This window comes from Pristis pectinata, chromosome 39 (assembly GCF_009764475.1).
Source record: "Pristis pectinata isolate sPriPec2 chromosome 39, sPriPec2.1.pri, whole genome shotgun sequence".
In the NCBI taxonomy this organism is placed as follows: Eukaryota; Metazoa; Chordata; class Chondrichthyes; order Rhinopristiformes; family Pristidae; genus Pristis; species Pristis pectinata.
The window spans coordinates 3,918,930-3,938,693 of record NC_067442.1 but is presented as its reverse complement, the minus strand read 5'-3'; the positions used below and the strand labels follow the sequence as shown (position 1 = coordinate 3,938,693).

Here is a 19,764-nt window from a genome sequence, read left to right as displayed (position 1 = left end):
TCCCAGTCCAACTGAACCCAACCCAACCCGTCCCAGTCCAACTGAACCCAACCCAACCCGTCCCAGTCCAACTGAACCCAACCCAACCCGTCCCAGTCCAACTGAACCCAACCCAACCCGTCCCAGTCCAACTGAACCCAACCCAACCCGTCCCAGTCCAACTGAACCCAACCCAACCCGTCCCAGTCCAACTGAACCCAACCCAACTCCTCCCAGTCCAACTGAACCCAACCCAACCCGTCCCAGTCCAACTGAACCCAACCCAACTCCTCCCAGTCCAACTGAACCCAACCCAACTCCTCCAGTCCAACTGAACGCAACCCAACCCGTCCCAGTCCAACTGAACGCAACCCAACCCGTCCCAGTCCAACTGAACCCAACCCAACCCGTCCCAGTCCAACTGAACCCAACCCAACTCCTCCCAGTCCAACTGAACCCAACCCAACCCGTCCCAGTCCAACTGAACCCAACCCAACTCCTCCCAGTCCAACTGAACCCAACCCAACTCCTCCCAGTCCAACTGAACCCAACCCAACTCCTCCCAGTCCAACTGAACCCAACCCAACTCCTCCCAGTCCAACTGAACCCAACCCAACCCGTCCCAGTCCAACTGAACCCAACCCACCCCGTCCCAGTCCAACTGAACCCAACCCACCCCGTCCCAGTCCAACTGAACCCAACCCACCCCGTCCCAGTCCAACTGAACCCAACCCACCCCGTCCCAGTCCAACTGAACCCAACCCACCCCGTCCCAGTCCAACTGAACCCAACCCACCCCGTCCCAGTCCAACTGAACCCAACCCACCCCGTCCCAGTCCAACTGAACCCAACCCACCCCGTCCCAGTCCAACTGAACACAACCCAACCCAGTCCAATCAACCCAACCCAACCCAACTCATCCCAGTCCAATCAACTCAACCTAACTCATCCCAGTCCAACTGAACCCAACCCAACCTGTCCCAGTCCAACTCATCCCAGTCCAGTCAACTGAACCCAACCTAGCTTGTCCCGGTTCAACTGACACCAACCTAGTTCATCCCAGTCCAACAACCCAACCCAACCCTACTCAAGCCAACTTATCCCAGTCCAACTCACCCCAACCAAATCCAGTCCAACTCACCCCAACCAAATCCAGTCCAACACAGTCCAACTCCAGCCTAACTAACCATGTGTCTGACCCTGGGAGTGTGTGACGGGACTGCGTGGAGGGAGCTTCACTCTGTGTCTGACCCCGGGAGTGTGTGATGGGACGGTGCGGAGGGAGCTTCACCCTGTGTCTGACCCCGGGAGTGTGTGATGGGACTGCGTGGAGGGAGCTTCACTCTGTGTCTGACCCTGGGAGTGTGTGATGGGACGGTGCGGAGGGAGCTTCACCCTGTGTCTGACACCGGGAGTGTGTGATGGGACGGTGCGGAGGGAGCTTCACCCTGTGTCTGACCCCGGGAGTGTGTGACGGGAGGGAGCCTCGCCCTGTGTCTGACAGGACAGATCAGTAACTGCCGACTTCCCTTCCCCGGGACACACAGATAAACGACATGAAGACCCGCCTCCCCGTGACGCTGGAAGAGGGGAAGCTGCGCCTTTTCCAGCGAGGATCCTTCGCCGTGTTGGAGACCGACTTCGGCCTGGAGGTGTCCTACGAGTGGAATTGGTACCTCACCGTCACCCTCACGAGCAGCCACTTCCGCAGCGTGTGCGGCCTCTGCGGCAACTTCAACGGAGTGAAGGAAGACGACGTGACTTTCCCCAACGGCACCAGGGCTCCATCGACGGTGGAGTGGGCCAGGAGTTGGAAGGTGCCAGACCACGACCCGTTCTGTTGGGACTACTGCCGGGGTTACTGCCCCACCTGTTCTGACGCCGACCGGGCGCTCTACGGCGGGCCGCAGTTCTGCGGGATGCTGGAGGAGGTCTTCAAGGGGTGCCACCCCAAGGTGGATCACAGGCCGTTCGTCGACAGCTGCATCTACGACGTCTGCCTCAACCAGGGGTCCAGGAAGCTGTTGTGTCAAGCGCTGGAGGCGTATGCGTCCGAGTGTCAGAAGGGAGGAGTCACGGTGAAGGGCTGGAGGGCAAAAACTTCCTGTCGTAAGTAGTGGTGGGGTCAGTGTTTGTGGGACCCGTCCCCCAGTGAGGGTCAGCGTGTGTGTGTGTGTGTGTGTGTGTGGTGAGGGGAGGGTGGGGGAGAAGAGATGGGGGTAAAGGGAGAGAGAAAGGGACAGAGAGGGATGGGGAGCAGGAGGGGGAGGGAAATGGGGGAAGGGACGGTCAGGGAAGTGAAGGGAGGGGGAGGAGTGAGGGAGGGAGAAGAGAGTGTGGGGAGGAGAGTTGGTTGGGAGAGTCGGGGGAGGGAGAGAGGGGAGAGTTGGAGTGGGGGGAGAGGGGGGCGGGGTAGAGAGGCGAGAGTGGGAGGAGGGGGGAGAGTCAGAGTGGGAGGAGGAGAGTCGGGGGTTTCGGGGAGAGGTGGGGTGAGGAAAGGGGGTGTTGGGGAGAGGGGGTGTCCCGTTAAGGGATCCACACCTTCACCTGTTCCCTCTCTCTCCCCCCTCCCCTTTCTCTCCCCCCTTCTCTCTCTCTCTCTCCCCCCCCCCCCCCCAGCCCTGGAATGCCCCCCCCACAGCCACTACAGCGAGTGCGCCCGCGCCTGCCCGCCCAGCTGCGTGGACCCGGAGGGGACGGCCCCCTGCCCGGGACCGTGCGCCGAGGCCTGCGTCTGCGACCGGGGCCACGTCCTGCAGGAGGGGGAGTGCCGCCCGGCGCAGACCGCCTGCGGCTGCATGTACGCCGGCCTCCAGTACCGTCCCGGCGAGGTGTTCTGGCCCGAGGAAGGGTGCCGCCTGCGCTGCGAGTGCCAGGGACGGCTGCGGATGGCGGTGTGCCGGGAGGGAGCCTGCGGACCCGGGGAGACGTGCGGCCTGTCCGGCGGGGCGCGGGGCTGCGTGCCGGCCACGTATGCCACCTGCGCGGCCCGCGGGGACCCACACTACACCACCTTCGACGGGGCGCGCTTTGACTTCATGGGCACCTGCGTGTACCAGCTGTCGGGGCTGTGCGAGGGGGGGGCCAGAGGAGACGCCCGCACCATCCGACGCCTGGGGCTCGACCCCTTCGAGGTCCTAGTAGAGAACCACCGGCGAGGCAGCCTCACTGTCTCCTACACCCAGGCGGTCACCCTGGTGCTCAACGGCACCTCGCTCGCCATGAGCGTGGAGTTCCCCTGGCGCGTCCTGGTGAGTATCAGGAGGGGAGGGAGCGCCATGGGAGGGGTGGCGAGGAGGGAGCGCTGTAGGACAGGCAGAGATGAGGGAGAGCTGTGGGAGGAGGAGGGAGCGCTGTAGGAGGGGCAGCAAGGAGGGAGCGCCGCGGGCGGGGCGGTGAGGAGGGAGCGATGTGGGAGGGGCGGTGAGGAGGGAGCGCCACGGGAGGGGCAGTGAAGAGGGAGCGCCACGCTGCGGGAGACACCGAGGTCTCAGGCCTTCGCTCTCCCCCACCCCCACAGGTGGACGGCGTACAGCGTGCGATCCCCATGCGCATGGACGACGGGCGGGCCGCCGTGCTGAGGAAGGGCCGGGCCGGGGAGATCTGGACGGACTTCGGCCTGACGCTGACCTTCGACTGGATCAGCCAGGTGACCCTCACCCTGCCCAGCACCTACGCCGGCTCCGTCTGCGGCCTGTGCGGCGACTACGACGGCAACGCGAGGGACGACCTGCGCCTGCCCAGCGGACAGGTGGCCCAGAGCGTGGAGGCCTTCGGCGAGGCCTGGAAGGTGTCGGACGTCCCGGGCTGCGTCTCGGGCTGCGGCGGGGCCTGTCCACTGTGCAGCGCAGACGACCAGCGCGTGTACGGCGCCCCGGCCCACTGCGGCAGGTTGACGGCCCGGGACGGGCCCTTCCGAGACTGTCACAGCAAGGTGGACCCCCAGCCCTTCTTTCAGGACTGCCTGTACGACATCTGCCTGTACCGGGGCCGCCGGTCGGTGCTCTGTGAGGCCCTGGGGCAGTACATGGCCGCCTGTCAGTCGGCAGGGGCCACGGTGCACCCCTGGAGGAGCAGCGACTTCTGTGGTGAGTGCCCGCCGAGGGGGGTCACGGAGACGAGGAGGGGGTGTATGGGGGACGGAGGGGGTCACGGAGACAGGGAGGGGCATAGGAGAGGGAGGGGGTTGGAGACGGGGAAGGGGTGTAGGGGGAGGGGGGTCACGGAGATGGGGGGAGATGTAGGGGACGGAGGGGGTCATGGAGATAGGGAGGGTTGTGGGGTCTGTGTTCCTTTGTGCCCACACTAACCAAACCTCTCTCCCTCTCTCCCTCTCTCCCCCTCTCCCCTCTCTCCTCTCCCCTCTCCTCTCCCCCTCCCCTCTCCCCTCCCCCTCTGCCCCCTCTCTCTCCCCCACGCCCTCCTCCCCCTCCCTTCCCACTCTCTCCTCCCCCTCTCTCTCTCTTTCTCTCCTCTCCCTCTCTCCTCCCCCCCCTCCTCCTCCACTCTCCTTCCCCCCCCCTTTCTCCTCCCCTCCCTCCTTCCCCCACCAGAGCTCCCGTGCCCGCGGAACTCCCACTACACCCTGTGCGGACCGCCCTGCCCCGACTCCTGCTCCGGACTGGAGGGCAGTGCCGAGTGCTCGGGACCCTGCCTGGAGAGCTGCCAGTGCGACGGCGGGCACATCCTGAGCGGGGGCCAGTGTGTGCCCCTCTCCCAGTGCGGCTGCCTCCACCAGGGTTCCTACCTGTCCCGGGGAGAGGTCTTCTACCAGGGGTCCGGGTGCCAAGAGAGGTGCAAGTGCCAGGGAGACGGCCAGGTGACGTGCCGGGGTCACTCCTGCCGGGACGGGGAGCACTGCCGGCTGCAGAACGGGGTCCGGGGCTGCTTCCTGGAGGAGGTGGCCAAGTGCTTGGTCTCGGGAGACTCCCACTACACTGACTACACCGGGCGGCGGTTCGACTTCCAGGGTGCCTGCGCCTACGTCCTCAGCAGGGCCACTGGGACCCCCGGGGGTCCGGCCCCCTTCCAGGTGGTGGTAGAGAACCGGCCCTGGGGCAACGGGAAGGTGTCCGTCACCCGCCAGGTCTCGGCCAACGTGTCCGGGCACCAGTTCGTGCTGGAGTCGGGCGTCAGGGGGAAGGTGAAGGTGAGTCCGACGTTGTAGTGTCCCCTGTATGTCTGTGACCTCTGTTCCTCGGTACTCCCCACCATTCACGGTGTGTCCTACCCTCGTACACCGAGGTCCCGCTGTTCCTCAATACTCCCTCGAGGATTGTTTGACTGGGATGAGAGGGTTGTCTCGTCAAGAGGGGAGACAGTTTGGGTCCGTACTCCTTGGAGTTTAGAAGAGGGGGTGACCTTATTCAAACATGTAAGTTCCTCAGGGGATTGACAGGGTTTGATGTTGAGATGTTCTCACTGGTGACAGAGTCACAGACAAAGGGACATGGTTACAAGATTTGAGCTTGATTATTTAAGAAATTTCCCCTCTCTCAGGGCGGTGAATTCCAGGAACTCCCAGACCCCAAAGGTGCTGGGGGCCAGATCGTTAGATGTGGAGATGGGTCAATGGAAGGTAGAGGGTGTGGAGGGGACACGGGGAACTGGAACAGACGAGGAGATGTACAGACCTCTCCGGAGAAGTTGCAGATGGAGTTCAATCCGGGGAAGTGTGAAGTGATGCACTTTGGAAGATCAAACTTGAAGGTGGAGTAATGGTTAATGGCAGGACTCTTAGCAGTGTGGAGGAACAGAGGGATCTTGGGGTCCACGTCCATAGATCCCTCAAAAGTTGCCTCACAAGTTGATAGGGTGGTTAAGAAATCATACGGTGTGCTGGCCTTCAGTAGTCGGGGATTGAGTTCAGGAGGTGATGTTGTAATCTCTGGTCAGACCACACTTGGAGTATTGTGTTCAGTTCTGGTCGCCTCATTATAGGAATGATGTGGAAGCTTTAGAGAGGGTGCAGAGGAGATTTACCAGGATGCCTCCTGGATTAGAGAGCATGTCATATGAGGAAAGGTCGAGCGAGCTGGGGCTTTTCTCCTTGGAGCGACTCAGGATGAGAGGTGACTTATCTATGCCCCTCATAATCAAAGTCGACAGCCAGCACCTTTTCCCCCAGGGCAGCAATGGCCAATACCAGAGGACATCCAGTTAAGGCGTGTGGAGGAAAGTTCGGGGGAGATGTCAGAGGTGGATTTCTTTTACACAGAGAGCGGTGGGCGCCTGGAACGCACTGCCGGAGGTGGCGGTAGAGGCTGATATAGCAGGGACTTTTAGATGTAAGAAAAGCGGAGGGTTCTGGGCCGTGTGGGAGGGAAGGATTAGGTAGATGGTGGAGCAGATGATTACGTAGGTCAGTACAACATCGTGGGCCGAAGGGCCTGTACCGTTCTATAATTGAGTGGAGTTTCGGGGGGTATGTGGCTGCCCTGTCGAGTTTCATAGAGTTCATAGACTTATACAGCATGGAAACAGGCCCTTCGGCCCAACTGGTCCATGCCGACCGAGGTGCCCTCCCCAAGTTAGTCCCATTTGCCAGCATTTGACCCCTAACCTCTTAAACTTTTCCAATCCATGTACCTGTCCAACTGTCTTTTAAGGTTGTTATTGTACCCTGACTCTTCCTCTGGCAGCACATTCCACATATATATCGCCCTTTGTTTTCTTAAATTTTACTTACGGCGCGAAAACAGGCCCTTCCGGCCCAACGAGTCCGCGCTGCCCATTTTAAACCCAAATAAACCTACCCGTACGTCTTTGTGTAAAAGAATTGCCCCTCAAGTTCCTAGTAAATCTCTCCCCTCTCACCTTAAACCTCTGCCTTCTAGTTCTTGATTCCCCCACTCTGGGGAAAAGACCGTGCGCACTCACCCTATCGATGCCCCTCATAATTTTATATACCTTATAAATTAATTTACCGATTTACCTACTGTCACCTTTCAAAACCAAGGTCACAGCGATACAGGTTAAATAATTTTACCTGCCTTTTAATCTTATCCCAACATTTGTCTTAATGTTGTGACAGGAAGTTAACAGGCTTTGCCGGGATTCCTGCTTCTTGGTCATCAGCTGACTGTTCGTTGCCCCATTAAATTCCGCGCCACAAAATGGGCGCTGCATCTCGAAAATGCTTGCTTTTACGTTGTGGAGGATCAGAGGGATCTTGGGGTCCGAGTCCATAGGACGCTCAAAGCAGCTGCACAGGTTGACTCTGTGGTTAAGAAGGCATACGGTGTATTGTCCTTCATCAACCGTGGAATTGAATTTAGGAGCCGAGAGGTAATGTTGCAGCTATATAGGACCCCGGTCAGACCCCACTTGGAGCACTGTGCTCAGTTCTGGTCACCTCACTACAGGAAGGATGTGGAAGCCGTAGAGAGGGTGCAGAGGAGATTTACAAGGATGCTGCCTGGATTGGGGAGCATGCCTTATGAAAGCAGGTTGAGGGAACTTGGCCTTTTCTCCTTGGAGCGACGGAGGATGAGGGGGGACCTGATAGAGGTGTAGACGATGATGAGAGGCATTGATCATGTGGATAGTCAGAGGCTTTTCCCCAGGGCTGAAATGGTGGCCACAAGAGGACACAGGTTTAAGGTGCTGGGGAGTAGGTACAGAGGAGATGTCAGGGGTAAGTTTTTTACTCAGAGAGCGGTGAGTGCGGGGAACGGGCTGCCGGCAACGGTGGTGGAGGCGGATACGATAGGGTCTTTTAAGAGACTTTTGGATTGGTACATGGAGCTGAGAAAAATAGAGGGCTATGGGTAATTAAGCCTAGTAATTTCTAGGGTAGGGACATGTTCGGCACAGCTTTGTGGGCTGAAGGGCCTGAATTGTGCTGTAGGTTTTCTGTGTTCTATGTTCCTACACCCAGCAGGGCCTGTGCATCTGGCCAGAGCCAGCACTGGCTCAGTGATCCTTAACACTTCGAGTTAGAATAGAAGAGTTCACTCTAAAAATACTGGTGAGCAAAGCCCTGGATGCCAGCTCTGAATACTGTGTCCCATGTACTGTCCAAGTCTAGTGACTGTTGATCCTCCCTCCTTCACCCCGTCGCAAACACAGACCAAACCTTTTGGTCTTGGTTGAAATTCCCGGGATTAATCTGCGCCTGCCACCTCTCGGCCCATCTAACCCCGGTGCTGTGCCTTTTTACCCCCTGCCGCAGGTGGACGGGGAGTGGTACAATGTGCCCTTCGAGCTGGTCGGCGGGGAGGAGGAGGAGGTGTGGGGGTCGCTGGAGGGCACCAGGACGGTGCTGCAGACGTCCTTTGGGCTGGAGGTGTCGTACGACGGGGTGTACCAGGCCGAGGTGAGGGTGCCCAGCACCTACCGGGGACGGCTGGGAGGCCTGTGCGGAGACTACGCCCGGCAGAGGCACGAGGACTTCGTCCTGCCCGGGGGCGGGGTCACCCGCAACGTGTCAGAGTTCGGGACGGCCTGGCGGGTTCCGGGAGGGGCCCCCGGCTGCGACAGCGACTGCGGCCCCTCCTGCTCCCCCTGCCCGGCTGGACTGTCTGAGCGGCTGGCCGGGTCAGCCCACTGCGGCCGGATCAAGGATCCCGCCGGGCCGTTCGCCGCCTGCCTGACCCGGGTGGACCCCGGACCGTTCCTGCAGGACTGCGTCTTCGACCTGTGCGCCGCCCGGGGGGAGCGAGGGACCCTGTGCGAGGCGATCCGCGCCTACGCCCTGGCCTGTCAGCGGGAGGGCGTCCCGATCGGGAGCTGGAGGAGCAAAGACTTCTGTCGTGAGTACCTTTCACGGGTGGGCGCCCGGCTGCTGACCGTCCCGTCCCATCACTGACCGTCCCGTCCCGTCCCCTGACCGTCCCGTCCCGTACTGTCATGTCACTGACAGTCCCGTCCCTCGACCGTCCATCCCGTCCCCCGACCATCCCATCACTGACCGTTGCGTCCCCTGAACGTCCCGTCCCACAATCTCCGAATTCCTTCCTCCAACCGATCCCTGTCCCTGACCGGTCCCTCCAACCATCTCATCACACACACCCCCACCACCCCCCCCCAACTGAATCCAAAGATCAGATTCCCCCCCTGTCTTCCCCCCCCTGCCCTCTTCCTTCACCCCATCCCCTCGATACGTCCCCTCCCAACCATCCCGTTCTCCCTCCCTCCCTCCTTCCCTTCTCTCCACCACCGCCCCTCTCCCTGCCAGTGACCGTCCCGGTGACGCCCTCTCGCCCCCTCCCTCGCGTTCCCTCCGACCACCGACCCCTGTGCCGTGTCAGTGACTGTTTTCCCGCCTCCCCCTCCCGCCAGCTCTGCCCTGCCCCGCCAACAGCCACTACCAGCTGTGCGTCGACAGCTGTGGGACCAGTTGTGCCTCGACCGTCACCCCCACCGCCTGCGACCACCGCTGCTCGGAGGGCTGTCAGTGTGACCAAGGGTTCGCCATGAGCGGCAATGAGTGCGTCCACGTCGAGTCCTGCGGCTGTATCCACCAGGGCAGATATTTAAAGGTACCAGACTTCTGCCAGAGCTGTGGGTACCCCAGAGAAAGGAGTACGTGCGGGGTGCAGGGGAAAACTTCACTCTCTGTGTGTGATGGGACGGTGTGGAGGGAGCTTCACCCTGTGTCTGACCCCGGGAGTGTGTGATCGGACGGTGCGGAGGGAGCTTCTCCCTGTGTCTGTCCCCGGGAGTGTGTGATGGGACGGTGTAGAGGGAGCTTCACCCTGTGTCTGACCCCAGGAGTGTGTGATGGGACGGTGTAGAGGGAGCTTCTCCCTGTGTCTGACCCCGGGAGTGCGTGATGGGACGGTGCGGAGGGAAATTCCATTGAGATATGGAGGCCTGGAAATGCCCGCGGGTTTGAGGGACCCAGGAGGAGTCGGGGTCCTTTTTCTGGGAGCAGGTTAAGAGGAAATTGAATTGAGGCACCCGGGACAGACTAAGCTGGGGAGAAGCTGTTGCAGAGTGTTTGACGGCTCCGGTCTCCTCTTCCGCAGGCAAACGAGAGCATCTACACGACGGACTGTGCCAAGGTCTGCACGTGCCACAGTACGGGGACCGTGATGTGCCAGAAGGCGGGCTGCCGGGCGCCCCAAGTCTGCCTGCTGCGTCAGGGACGGAGGGGCTGCGCCAGGAAGGAAGGGGTCTGCTCCGTCGAGGAGGGCCGTACCCTGACTGGGTTTGAGGGCAGGGTGGGGCCGGTGGAGGCGGCAGGCACCTACGTGCTGGCGACGGTGTCCGACACCTCGTCCGCTGACTGGTTCCGAGTGCTGGCGGACTTCAGGGCCTGCGGCGGGAAAAAGGGTCTGGGGGCAGCCGCCGTCTACGCTTACTTCCAGGGCGCCTTCATCGTGGTGACGGAGAGCAAGAGCATCTGGGTAAGGCTGGAGGTGATTGGATGGTTGGGCGTCAAGGGGTGAATGGCGATTGGTTGGACGGTGAATGGACAGGCGGGTGGACCGCTAATTCTGGTCTGTGATTGGGCAGTTGGGCCATGGATGGTTTGTGTTTGGACGGGACCATTAATGGACTGTCTGATTGGATGGATGGACCATTAATGGGAGGTCAGTGATTGGATGGACCATTAATAGACAATCAGTGATTGGACAGGACCATTAATGGCTGTTGAGTGATTGGATAGACCATTAATGGACTTGGTGATTGGATGGATGGACCATTAATGGATGGTCACCGATTGGATGGATGAGCAATTAATGGACGGTCAGTGATTGGACAGGATGATTAATGGACGGTCAGTGATTGGATGGACTATTAATGGATCGTCAGTGATTGGACAGCCAGCGGGTCAGCTTGGTGACCAGGGACAGAGATTGGTCAGTGGAGGGTTGGTGGCGGTGGTGAGTTCTCTGCCCTGACGCCACCTCCTTTCCTGGAACAGGTCAACGGGCGTCCCCTGAAGGAAGACCAGCTGCCGCTGAGCGTCACCCCCCAGCTCAGCGTCCGCTCGGAGACAGGTGGGGTGGTCCTGGATCTGGCCGCCAAGGTCCGGCTACACTTCAGGGGATTCGGAGACCTCGCCCTGACCGTGGACAACAGCCTCAGGGACCAGCTGCAGGGAGCCTGCGGGACCTTCGAGGAGAGCGGAGTCGTCCGGCTGCTGCTGCCCGACGGCGAGGTGGCGGGCAGCGTCCGGCAGTTCCTGCGGGGCTGGTGGGCCGCCGAGTTCTCCGGCTGGTGAGTCGGGTCCCGCGGGCAGGTCACGGGTCCGGTGGGAGGGGGAGTCGGGGTTCCGGTGGGTCGATCTCCCCACCCCTCTCTCCCCTTCCCTCCCACGTCCTGACTCTTGCTCTCCCTCCGTCCCTCACCCCTTGATTCACCTTTCAGCCTCCCTCTCTCCCTGTCGTTCTCTCTCTCTCTTTCTCTCTCCCCTCCCATCACACCCCCCACCCCACTCTCATCCACAACTCCGCCCTCCCACCCCTCCGTTCACCCATATCTCCCCCTGACCCCAAACTCTTTCACCCCACTCCCCTGTGTCACCTGGCCCCTGGAGACAGGCCCTTCGGCCCACCTAGACCGTGCCAACCCTCGATCACCCATTTACGCCGATCCCATCTCATTCTCCCCACATTACTGTCAACTCCCGCCAGGTTCCCCCCCCCCACCCCCACCCACACACCAGGGGTGGGGGGGGCGCATTAACCCACCGAGCCCTGCATGTCTGTTGCTTTGGGGATCTGGGAGGGAACCGGAGCACCTGGGCGGACCCACGGGTCACAGGGAGAGCGTGCAGACTCCACGCAGACAGAGTCACGCAGGCGGAGGTGGGGATCGAATCGGGCTCTCTGGGGCTGCGAGGCAGCAGCACGACCTCCTCTCCCACTTTACTGATCCCCACCTGTCCTTTGCTTTCAGTGAAACCTCGGCGAAACCTTCTCTCCTCCGCTGACGGGTCGTCCCACCTTGGAGCCCAGACGTCCTCACTTGACACTGATGAATGTACCCCCCACTCATGCCAAGTCCCCCACCCCCCTCGCTCCCTGTGAAGCGACGGACGGGACGAGGGGGCGGACTTGCTCTGCACTTTGAACCAAATCCAAGACAATAAAATTTTCTCTGAGTTCAACAGCACCAGGTCTGCAGTGTTGGATTTATTCAGGGCAAGTGGGAACCGAACCGCACTGAGGGGTCCTGCTCAGGTAGGGTGGGGGTGTGATTGAAGTGGGGGGGGGGTGCGGTTAGACTGACGGCTGTATTAAAGGGGAGGGGGTTAGACGGAACAGTTTTAAGTGGGAGAGGTTGGGGCGGGTGCGGGATTAGAGGGGCAGGGGGGTCATTCTGGGTCCGGTGAGGAAACAGGAGGGAGACGGATTGCGGGGGAGCCCTAGGGCCGGACTGAGAGATGGGAGCCAAGCGTTTGGTGGGAAGGGTTGGGGATCCGGGAGGGAGTGGGATCGGGGGCGGTGGGGGGGGTGGTGGTGGGGAGGCAGTGCGGAGGAAGGAACCAGGGGGTAGGAGATCAGAGCAAATTGTGGGGGGGGAGGTTGTCTGACGGGACGGGGGGAGGTCACGAGAGATTTGGGTGGGGGGAGGGGTGTTGATAGCTGATGGGACGACGTGGGAGAGTTGGGTGAGTCGTAAAAGAGGAGGGGGTGACCCTGAGGGGGGAGTTGATGTCCCAGGAGATTTGGGCGATGGTGGGGAGGTGGGGATGGTGACCAACGGGAAGGTTGGCGATGGGGCGCGGGGAGCCGCCACTTCCCCGGACAGACCTGTGGAGGCTCCTTGAATGGCTGACCCGACCCCTCGGGACTTCAGGTCCTCTGCAGGAGAAAGCCCTGGAAGTTCAGGGAGCCCCAATCACTCCAAGTGATGCCCTCCCTCAGCTCCACCCACACCACATCACCCTGGGCGAGGGGCAGGAGAACGGGCATGGCAGCGGTCTGCGCCTGGTCGGGATTCAGCATGCTGTGGATGTAGCTCTGCGGCTCCCCGTTCTTCAGAAGCTGCGCCAGGGTGTCCCGGGAATGCTTCTGCCCCAGCAGGGAGTAGGAGAAGGAGTAGACACCGCCAACGGGGGCGGTGAAGTTCCCGGTGTTGGCGTCGTAAGCCCCGCCGACGTTGACCACCACCTGGTCGTAGACGAGCTTCCTCGGCGCGGACGGGTGTCGGCCGCGGGAGACCTGCGCCTGGAAAATGACGCTGGGAATGTCTGGAAACGAGACACAGTGGATCGGTGAGAGCGGGGTGGTCCTGGAGGAATCCGGCAAGTGAACGGGCCCTTCGGCCCAACTCGTCTATGGTAGCCCGTCCGAGCTGGTCCCATTTCCCGCTGCCTCGGTGAAGCAGCCGGCAGAATCAAAGACCCCCACCCACCCCGGACATTCTCTCTTCTCCCCCCCACCCCCCCCCCCCCACCCCCCAATCTGTACAGTGACAAAGGTCATGGCTGTCACGTGACAGTGACAACACTGACCCCTCTGGACGGATGACAACATTGCTCATCTGCTCGTAAGCGACACCACTGTCAATCAAAGGCTTGGCTCCACCCCACCCATTAAGTTCACACCTAAGGATTGGCTTTTGTAACACACCTTTGTCCTTGACTCCTAACCACTGGCCCGTTTAAGCACCTCTCGTCCTTGCTGGCACCGAGCCATCGGACCTTTTGAATTACCTGGGCTGGACCACGCCCAGCCCCCCCAGCACTATAAAAGTGCCGCATGTTCCCGCCTCCCCCTCTTCCGACCGCCCCAGGAATCGTGGAACATCGCTGAAGAGACCGTTGGTAAGAGTGTGCACTTCCACAAGGGTTAGGAGCGTCCTAAATAGATCCCAGGGAGCGTCAGAGCCGATGCTTGTCTAGAATCAGGGTGTTCAGGCATCGTATTGTTTATTCCTTGTAACCAGTTTCTTTTTTGTGTGTGTGTGTGTACATCTCACCCCTGTTGTGATTTTCCCCCACGTCTTGTGATCACGTGTGTCTGTGTGTGTGTGGGACCCGTCCCCCAGTGAGGGTCAGTGTGTGTGTGTGTGTGTGTGTGTGTGTATACATCTCACCCCTGTTGTGATTTTCCCCCACGTCTCGTGATCACCTCTGTGTTTGTGTGTGTGTGTGCGTGTGTGTGTGTGTGTGCGCGCGCGCACATCTCACCCCTGTTGTGATTTTCCCCCACGTCTTGTGATCACGTGTGTGTGTGTGTGTGTGTGTGTGTGGGACCCGTCCCCCAGTGAGGGTCAATGTGTGTGTGTGTGTGTGTGTGTGTGCGCACGTGCATCCATTCCTGTTCATTCTGTTCCCGCGTTTGTGATCGGAAATAAATCCTTTTTAAAATTCCAAAGACTGTGTCCAGAGTCCTCTGTCTTTAAGACACAAGAGAACCTTTTCTCACAACACCATCAAAAGCCTGAAAGCACGTACCACCAGGCTCAAGGACTGGTTGTAAGACTATTGAACCACGATAAGATGGACTCTTGGCCTCACCATCTACCTCGTCGTGGCCCTTGCACCTTATTGTCTGCCTGAACTGCTTTTCTGTAGCTGTGACACTTCATTCTACATTCTGTTATCCTCCTCCTTCAGCCCTCGGCCTCTTCTACCCATCACCTCTCAGCTTCCCCCTTCACCCACCCACCTACCTTCCCCCTCTCACCTGGACTCACCTGTCCCCTGCCTGCGTGTTCTCCTGCCCCTCCCCCTGACCTTCTCATTCTGGCTTCTGCCCCTCTTCCTCTCCAGTCCCGATGAAGGTTCTCGGCCCGAGACGTCGACTGTTGATTTCCCTCCCGTGGACGCTGCCTGACCTGCTGAGTTCCTCCAACACTCTTTGCGTGTTGCTCTGGATACATCCGGCATCTGCAGAATTTCCTGTGACTCTGCATTCTGTTATAGCTTTCCCTTGTCCTACCTCGATGCACTATCCTCAAGAACACACCCAAAGGCTGTCTAACTAAGTGTTTAGCCTCACTCTCTTGTGTCATCAAGTCTTCCCTCTGTAATGAAGTGCTGATATCCCGTATACTTACACTTTTGCAGGACAGACACCTCTTGCTCCAAGTGTGAGACCTTTGATTTCAGAGAGTCTATCTCCTTTGTCTTCTTGATGGCATCTTTAATTTCCTGAAAGCTTATCTGAAAGCATTTCGGATCCTGTTATCAGATCGCCGTGGGGTGTGTGTGGTGCGACGAGGAGGGAGCGCCGCGGGAGGGGCAGTGAGGAGGGAGCGCCGCGCTGTGGGAGGGGCGGCGAGGCCCTCTGTGTGGAAGAGCGGATGTGCCACGTGTAACACATCAGGGGGAGAGATTTACCTCAGATGATCCTGGAAAGCTGTCCGACGCAGCGTTCCAGTAGATAGTCCAACTGGAAACGAGGGAGAGGAAGAGAATCTGGGAAGGAGAGCTGGCGTTAACACAGGCGGAATCGACCCAGTGACACAGCACCATGCATCGGATCTACGCGGGCTCCCAACACAGCAACCCGTCGCTCCCACTGCATCTCAACTTAAATCCCTGTAACCTGTTCTCCCCACATTCCCACCAACTCCCCGCCCAGATTCTCCCCCTCACCCACACACGATGGGGGCAATTTACAGAAGCCCATTAACCCACTGACCTGCACATGCGCGCTCTCTCTCTCTCTCTCTCTCTCTCTTTCTCTCTCTCTCTCTCTCTCTCTCTCTCTCTCTTCAGTGTGTGTGTCTCTCTCTCCTCTGTCTCTCTCTCCTGTGCGTGTGTCTCCTGTCTCTCTCTGTGTCTCTCTCTCTTCCTTTCCCTCTCTACCACTCTCTCTCTTAACTCTTTTTAAGAACATAGACCCTTCAGCCACGATGTTATGCTGACATTTTATCCTGCTCTAAGATCTATCTAACCCTTCCCTCCCACATAGCCCCCCATTTCTCTATCATTCATGTGTCTATCTGAGAGTCTCTTAAATGTCCCTAATGTATCTGCCCCCACAACCTCTGCCCACCACTCTCTAAAAAACTTACCCCTGACATCCCCCTTATACCTTCCTCCAATCACCTTAAAATTATGTCCCCTCGTGTTAGCCATTGTCGCCCTGGGAAAAAGTCTCTGACTGTCCACTCGATCTATGCCTCTTATCATCTTGTACACCTCTATCAAGTCACCTCTCATCCTCCTCCTCTCCAAAGAGAAAAGCCCTAGCTCGCTCAACCTATCCCCATAAGACATGCTCTCCAATCCAGGCAGCATCCTGGTAAATCTCCTCTGCACCCTCTCTAAAGCTTCCACATCCTTTCTATAATGAGGCAACCAGAACTGAACACAATACTCCAAGTGTGGTCTAACCAGAGTTCTATAGAGCTGCAACATCACCTCACTGCTCTTGAACTCAACACCCCGACTAATGAAGGCCAACACACCACACGCCTTCTTAACAACCCTATCGACCTGCGTGGCAACCTTGGGGGATCTATGGACGTGGACCCCAAGATCCTCCTGTTCCTCCACACTGCTGAGTCCTGCCATTAACCCTGTATTCTGCCTTCAGATTCTCTCTATCCTTCACTCTCCTGTCTCTCTCTTCTCTCCCTCTCTGTTATGTTGCCTTTCTCGTCCACTCCCCCCAGATTCTACCCCTCACCCACACTTGGGGGGGGGGGGGGACGGACAATTCACAGCAGACGATTAACCCGCTGACCCCGCACCCCTGCGAAGTGCTCCACCTGTCCCTCCGCCTCCTCCCTCGCCACCATTCGGGGTCCCAGACCGTCCTTCCAGGTGAGGCAGCGCTTCACCTGTGAGACCGAGGGGGCCAGTTATCGCTCCCGGTGCGGCCTCCTCTACCTCGGTGAGGACTCCGACGCGGATCGGGGCGACGCTCCGTCCGCCGCAACAGCCGGGACCTCCCTGTGGCCGCCCACCCCAAGCCCGCATCCCACCCCCCGCACTGAGGCGTCTGTCCGCCGCTCCTCTGCTGCCACGTCGAGGCCAAGCGCAGGTTGGAGGGACAAGCCCTCACCTTCCGCCTCACCTTCCTCACCTTCCCCCTTCCCCACCGTCATGACCTGCTCGTCTATTCCCCACCTCCTCTATTCCATGGTCCACTGCCCTCCCCCACACGATTCCTCCTCCTTCAGCCCTTTTTCTACCTCTCACCTCTCAGCTTCTCACATCATCCCCACCCTCCCTCCCTCCCCCACCCACCTACCTTCCCCACCCCCCCCCTCACCTGGACTCACCTGTCACCTGCCAGCCTGTGCTCCTCCCCCTCCCCTGATCTTATTCTGGCTTCTGCCCCTATTCCCTTCCAGTCGTGGTGAAGGGGGTCAGCCTGAAATGTCGACTGTATATTTCCCTCCATAGATGCTGCCTGACCTGCTGAGTACCGCCAGCATTTTGTGTGTGTCGCTCCAGATTCCAACACACACACACACACACACACACACACACACACACACACACACACCCACACACCCACACACAGCGTCGGAGGTCAGGAGTGAACCCGGGACTCCCGCTGGGAGGCAGCGAATGCTGCATGCTTGCGCCACCGGTCACAAAACGGTGGACACACGTCGGAGAGATGTACGGCACAGAGACAGGCCCTTGGGCCCAACACATCCATGCCGGCCCTGTTGTCCGGTCTGCACCGACCGCATGTGTAGTGTCCCGTTCCCCAATCCCGAGACCCTCCGCCCTCCTGTCTCTCGATCTCAACTCAAGAATGGCCCGCGGTAAGCAATCCTGCCTCAATCGCAACCACCCCACCTCAGTCACACAGACTGCTCCCAATAAAAGGATGCCTCCTCACCGCCCCTCCCACGACGTGGCGCTCCGTCCTCACCGCCCCTCCCGCAGCGCGGCGTTCCCTCCTCACGTGACCCCCCAGCCAGTTCCCGGGGATGAACCTGACCTTCATTATCTCCGACGATTCAATCCGCGGCCTGGCGACTCAGACGACGTTCCTTTCCCTCTTTCTCCTCCTGGGAGCACGGTTGCTGCCGGTGATCCGATGTGGGAACCCAGCTGACGGAGATCGTGGAAGGTTTCAAATCCGGACCAAAGTCCAGAGGAAAGTTACCCAACACTCCAGGACAGATAAATATTGTGTAATAATTGGACACACAGTTGGTTTGAAGGTGAGGGTGGAAGGTCGTCTCTCGGACTGGAGGCCCGTGACTAGTGGTGTTCCCCAGGGCTCGGAGCCGGGCCGTTTGTATGAGAATGTACAAGGCATGGTTAGTGAGTTTGCAGATGACGCTAAAATAGGTGGTGTCACTGACAGTGAAGGTTGTTTTCAGGATTTACAGAGGGACCTTGATCAGCTGGGTCAGTGGGCTGAGGAATGGCAAATGGAGTTTAATTCGGACGTGCGAGGTGTTGTATTTTGGGAAGACAAATGAGGGTCAGACTTTCACAGTGAACTGTAGGGCCCTGGGGAGTGTTGTGGAACAGAGGGACCTTGGAGTACAGGTACTTGGTTCCCTGAAAGTGGTGTCGCAGGTAGACAGGGCGGTGAAAGGCGTTCGGCGCGCTGGCCTTCATCGGTGAGGGCACTGAGTATAGAGGTTGGGAGGTTCCATTGCAGTTGTACAGGACATTGGTGAGGCCACACTTGGAGTATTGTGCACAGTTCTGGTTCGCCCTGCTGTAGGAAAAATGCCATTAAGCTGGAAAGAGTGCAGAGGGAGATTTACGAGGATGTTGCCGGGACTCGAGGGACTGAGTTATGGAGAAGGGTTGGGCAGGCTGGGACTTTATTCATTGGAGCGTAGGGGTAACCTTACAGAGGTGTATAAAATCATGAGGGGTGTAGGCAGGGTGAATGCACACAGTCTTTTCCCCCGGGGTTGGGGAATCAAGAACCAGAGGACACAGGTTTAAGGTGAGAGGGGAAAGAGATTTAAGGATCCCGAGGGGCAACTTCTTCAGCCAGAGAGTGGTCTGTGTGTGGAACGAGCTGCCAGAGGAAGTGGGTGAGGCAGGTACATTAATGACTTGAACAGGTCCATGGGTGGGAAAGGTTGAGAGGGATATGGACCAAATGTGGGCGGATGGATCTGGCTTGGATGGGAGTCTTGGTTAGAATGGAGCAGTTGGGCCAAAGGGCCTGCTTCCATGCTGTGTGACTCTGTGACACTATCCAAGGTGAGATCGTAGTGCTCTGATGTTCGTAGCCTTCATTCACACCGAGCTACTGGTCACTGCTGACGTGCGAGTGAAGAATTCTAATTTCAAGGGGGGTCCGATCACGGTGGGACCAACACTAACAACAAAGGAAGTTACGAGAACGTTTCTAACTGGAATTCAGGAGCCGTCGGCTCAGGAGGTCGCCACGTAGGTGAGAAACACTGATCCCACCTTGTGACCTCCACACCGTCCTGTCACACACTCCCGGGGTCAGACACAGGGTGAAGCTCCCTCCGCACCGTCCTGTCACACACTCCTGGGGTCAGACACAGGGTGAGGCTCCCTCCGCACCGTCCCATCACACACTCCCGGGGTCAGACACAGGGTGAAGCTCCCTCTGCACCATCCCGTCACACACTCCCGGGGTCAGACACAAGGGTGAAGCTCCCTCTGCACCGTCCCATCACACACTCCCGGGGTCAGACACACAGTGAAGTCCCCTCTACAACATCCCATCACACACTCCCGTTATGGTTAACAGAAACACAGCCTCCAGCGTTCTGAGGTGACTGTTTTGTCCAAAGGTTTTGCTTCCCATCTGACTGACGTTCTGTTTCCGAACAGGGGGTGGCGATGATTCACAGGGAGTGACTTCCGAGAGCGCCCCGGGGTACGCACGCGTGGTTGACTGTGTGTCGGGACCTCGCTCTGAAGCAAGTACGTGACTTCTACCCCACCACTGGTAACCCAACCTC

At 59.0% G+C, this 19,764-nt stretch overlaps 2 protein-coding genes across 3 annotated transcripts in view; one reads left to right on the top strand and one right to left on the bottom strand.

Moving 5' to 3' along the window:
* Positions 1-12,045, top strand: part of LOC127587224 (IgGFc-binding protein) — a 28,994-nt gene extending 16,949 nt beyond the window's left edge. The window contains exons 12-20 of the mRNA XM_052045435.1: positions 1,527-2,088; positions 2,599-3,230; positions 3,500-4,067; positions 4,533-5,128; positions 8,153-8,732; positions 9,262-9,461; positions 9,951-10,331; positions 10,853-11,148; positions 11,830-12,045. Of these exons, the coding sequence (XP_051901395.1) occupies positions 1,527-2,088; positions 2,599-3,230; positions 3,500-4,067; positions 4,533-5,128; positions 8,153-8,732; positions 9,262-9,461; positions 9,951-10,331; positions 10,853-11,148; positions 11,830-11,863 (3,849 nt within the window). The 3' untranslated portion in view covers positions 11,864-12,045. The remainder of the gene's footprint in view (positions 1-1,526; positions 2,089-2,598; positions 3,231-3,499; positions 4,068-4,532; positions 5,129-8,152; positions 8,733-9,261; positions 9,462-9,950; positions 10,332-10,852; positions 11,149-11,829) is intronic.
* A 570-nt stretch (positions 12,046-12,615) lies between these two features.
* Positions 12,616-17,911, bottom strand: LOC127587264 (cerebellin-3-like). Of its 2 annotated transcripts, none has more exons than XM_052045559.1 (4): positions 17,793-17,911; positions 15,224-15,301; positions 14,941-15,046; positions 12,616-13,126 (listed from the first exon to the last, which is right to left on the bottom strand). In XM_052045559.1, exons 1-4 carry the CDS (start codon positions 17,796-17,798, stop codon positions 12,729-12,731), a joined length of 588 nt encoding a protein of 195 aa, XP_051901519.1. In that variant the 5' UTR covers positions 17,799-17,911; the 3' UTR covers positions 12,616-12,728. The 2 variants fall into 2 exon arrangements, with proteins under 2 accessions (XP_051901519.1, XP_051901518.1); XM_052045558.1 differs by having other exon boundaries at positions 17,691-17,910.
* Positions 17,912-19,764: the final 1,853 nt, after the last annotated feature.

Coding starts and splice junctions, on each gene's coding strand:
- LOC127587264 (XM_052045558.1), bottom strand. CDS start 17,798: ATGAAGGTCAGGTTCATCCCCGGGAACTGGCTGGGGGGTCACGTGAGG. Junction 15,047..15,223: donor GCTTTCCAGGATCATCTGAG/GTAAATCTCTCC, acceptor AAATGCTTTCAG/ATAAGCTTTCAGGAAATTAA. Junction 13,127..14,940: donor GGTGTCTGTCCTGCAAAAGT/GTAAGTATACGG, acceptor TCTCGTTTCCAG/ACATTCCCAGCGTCATTTTC.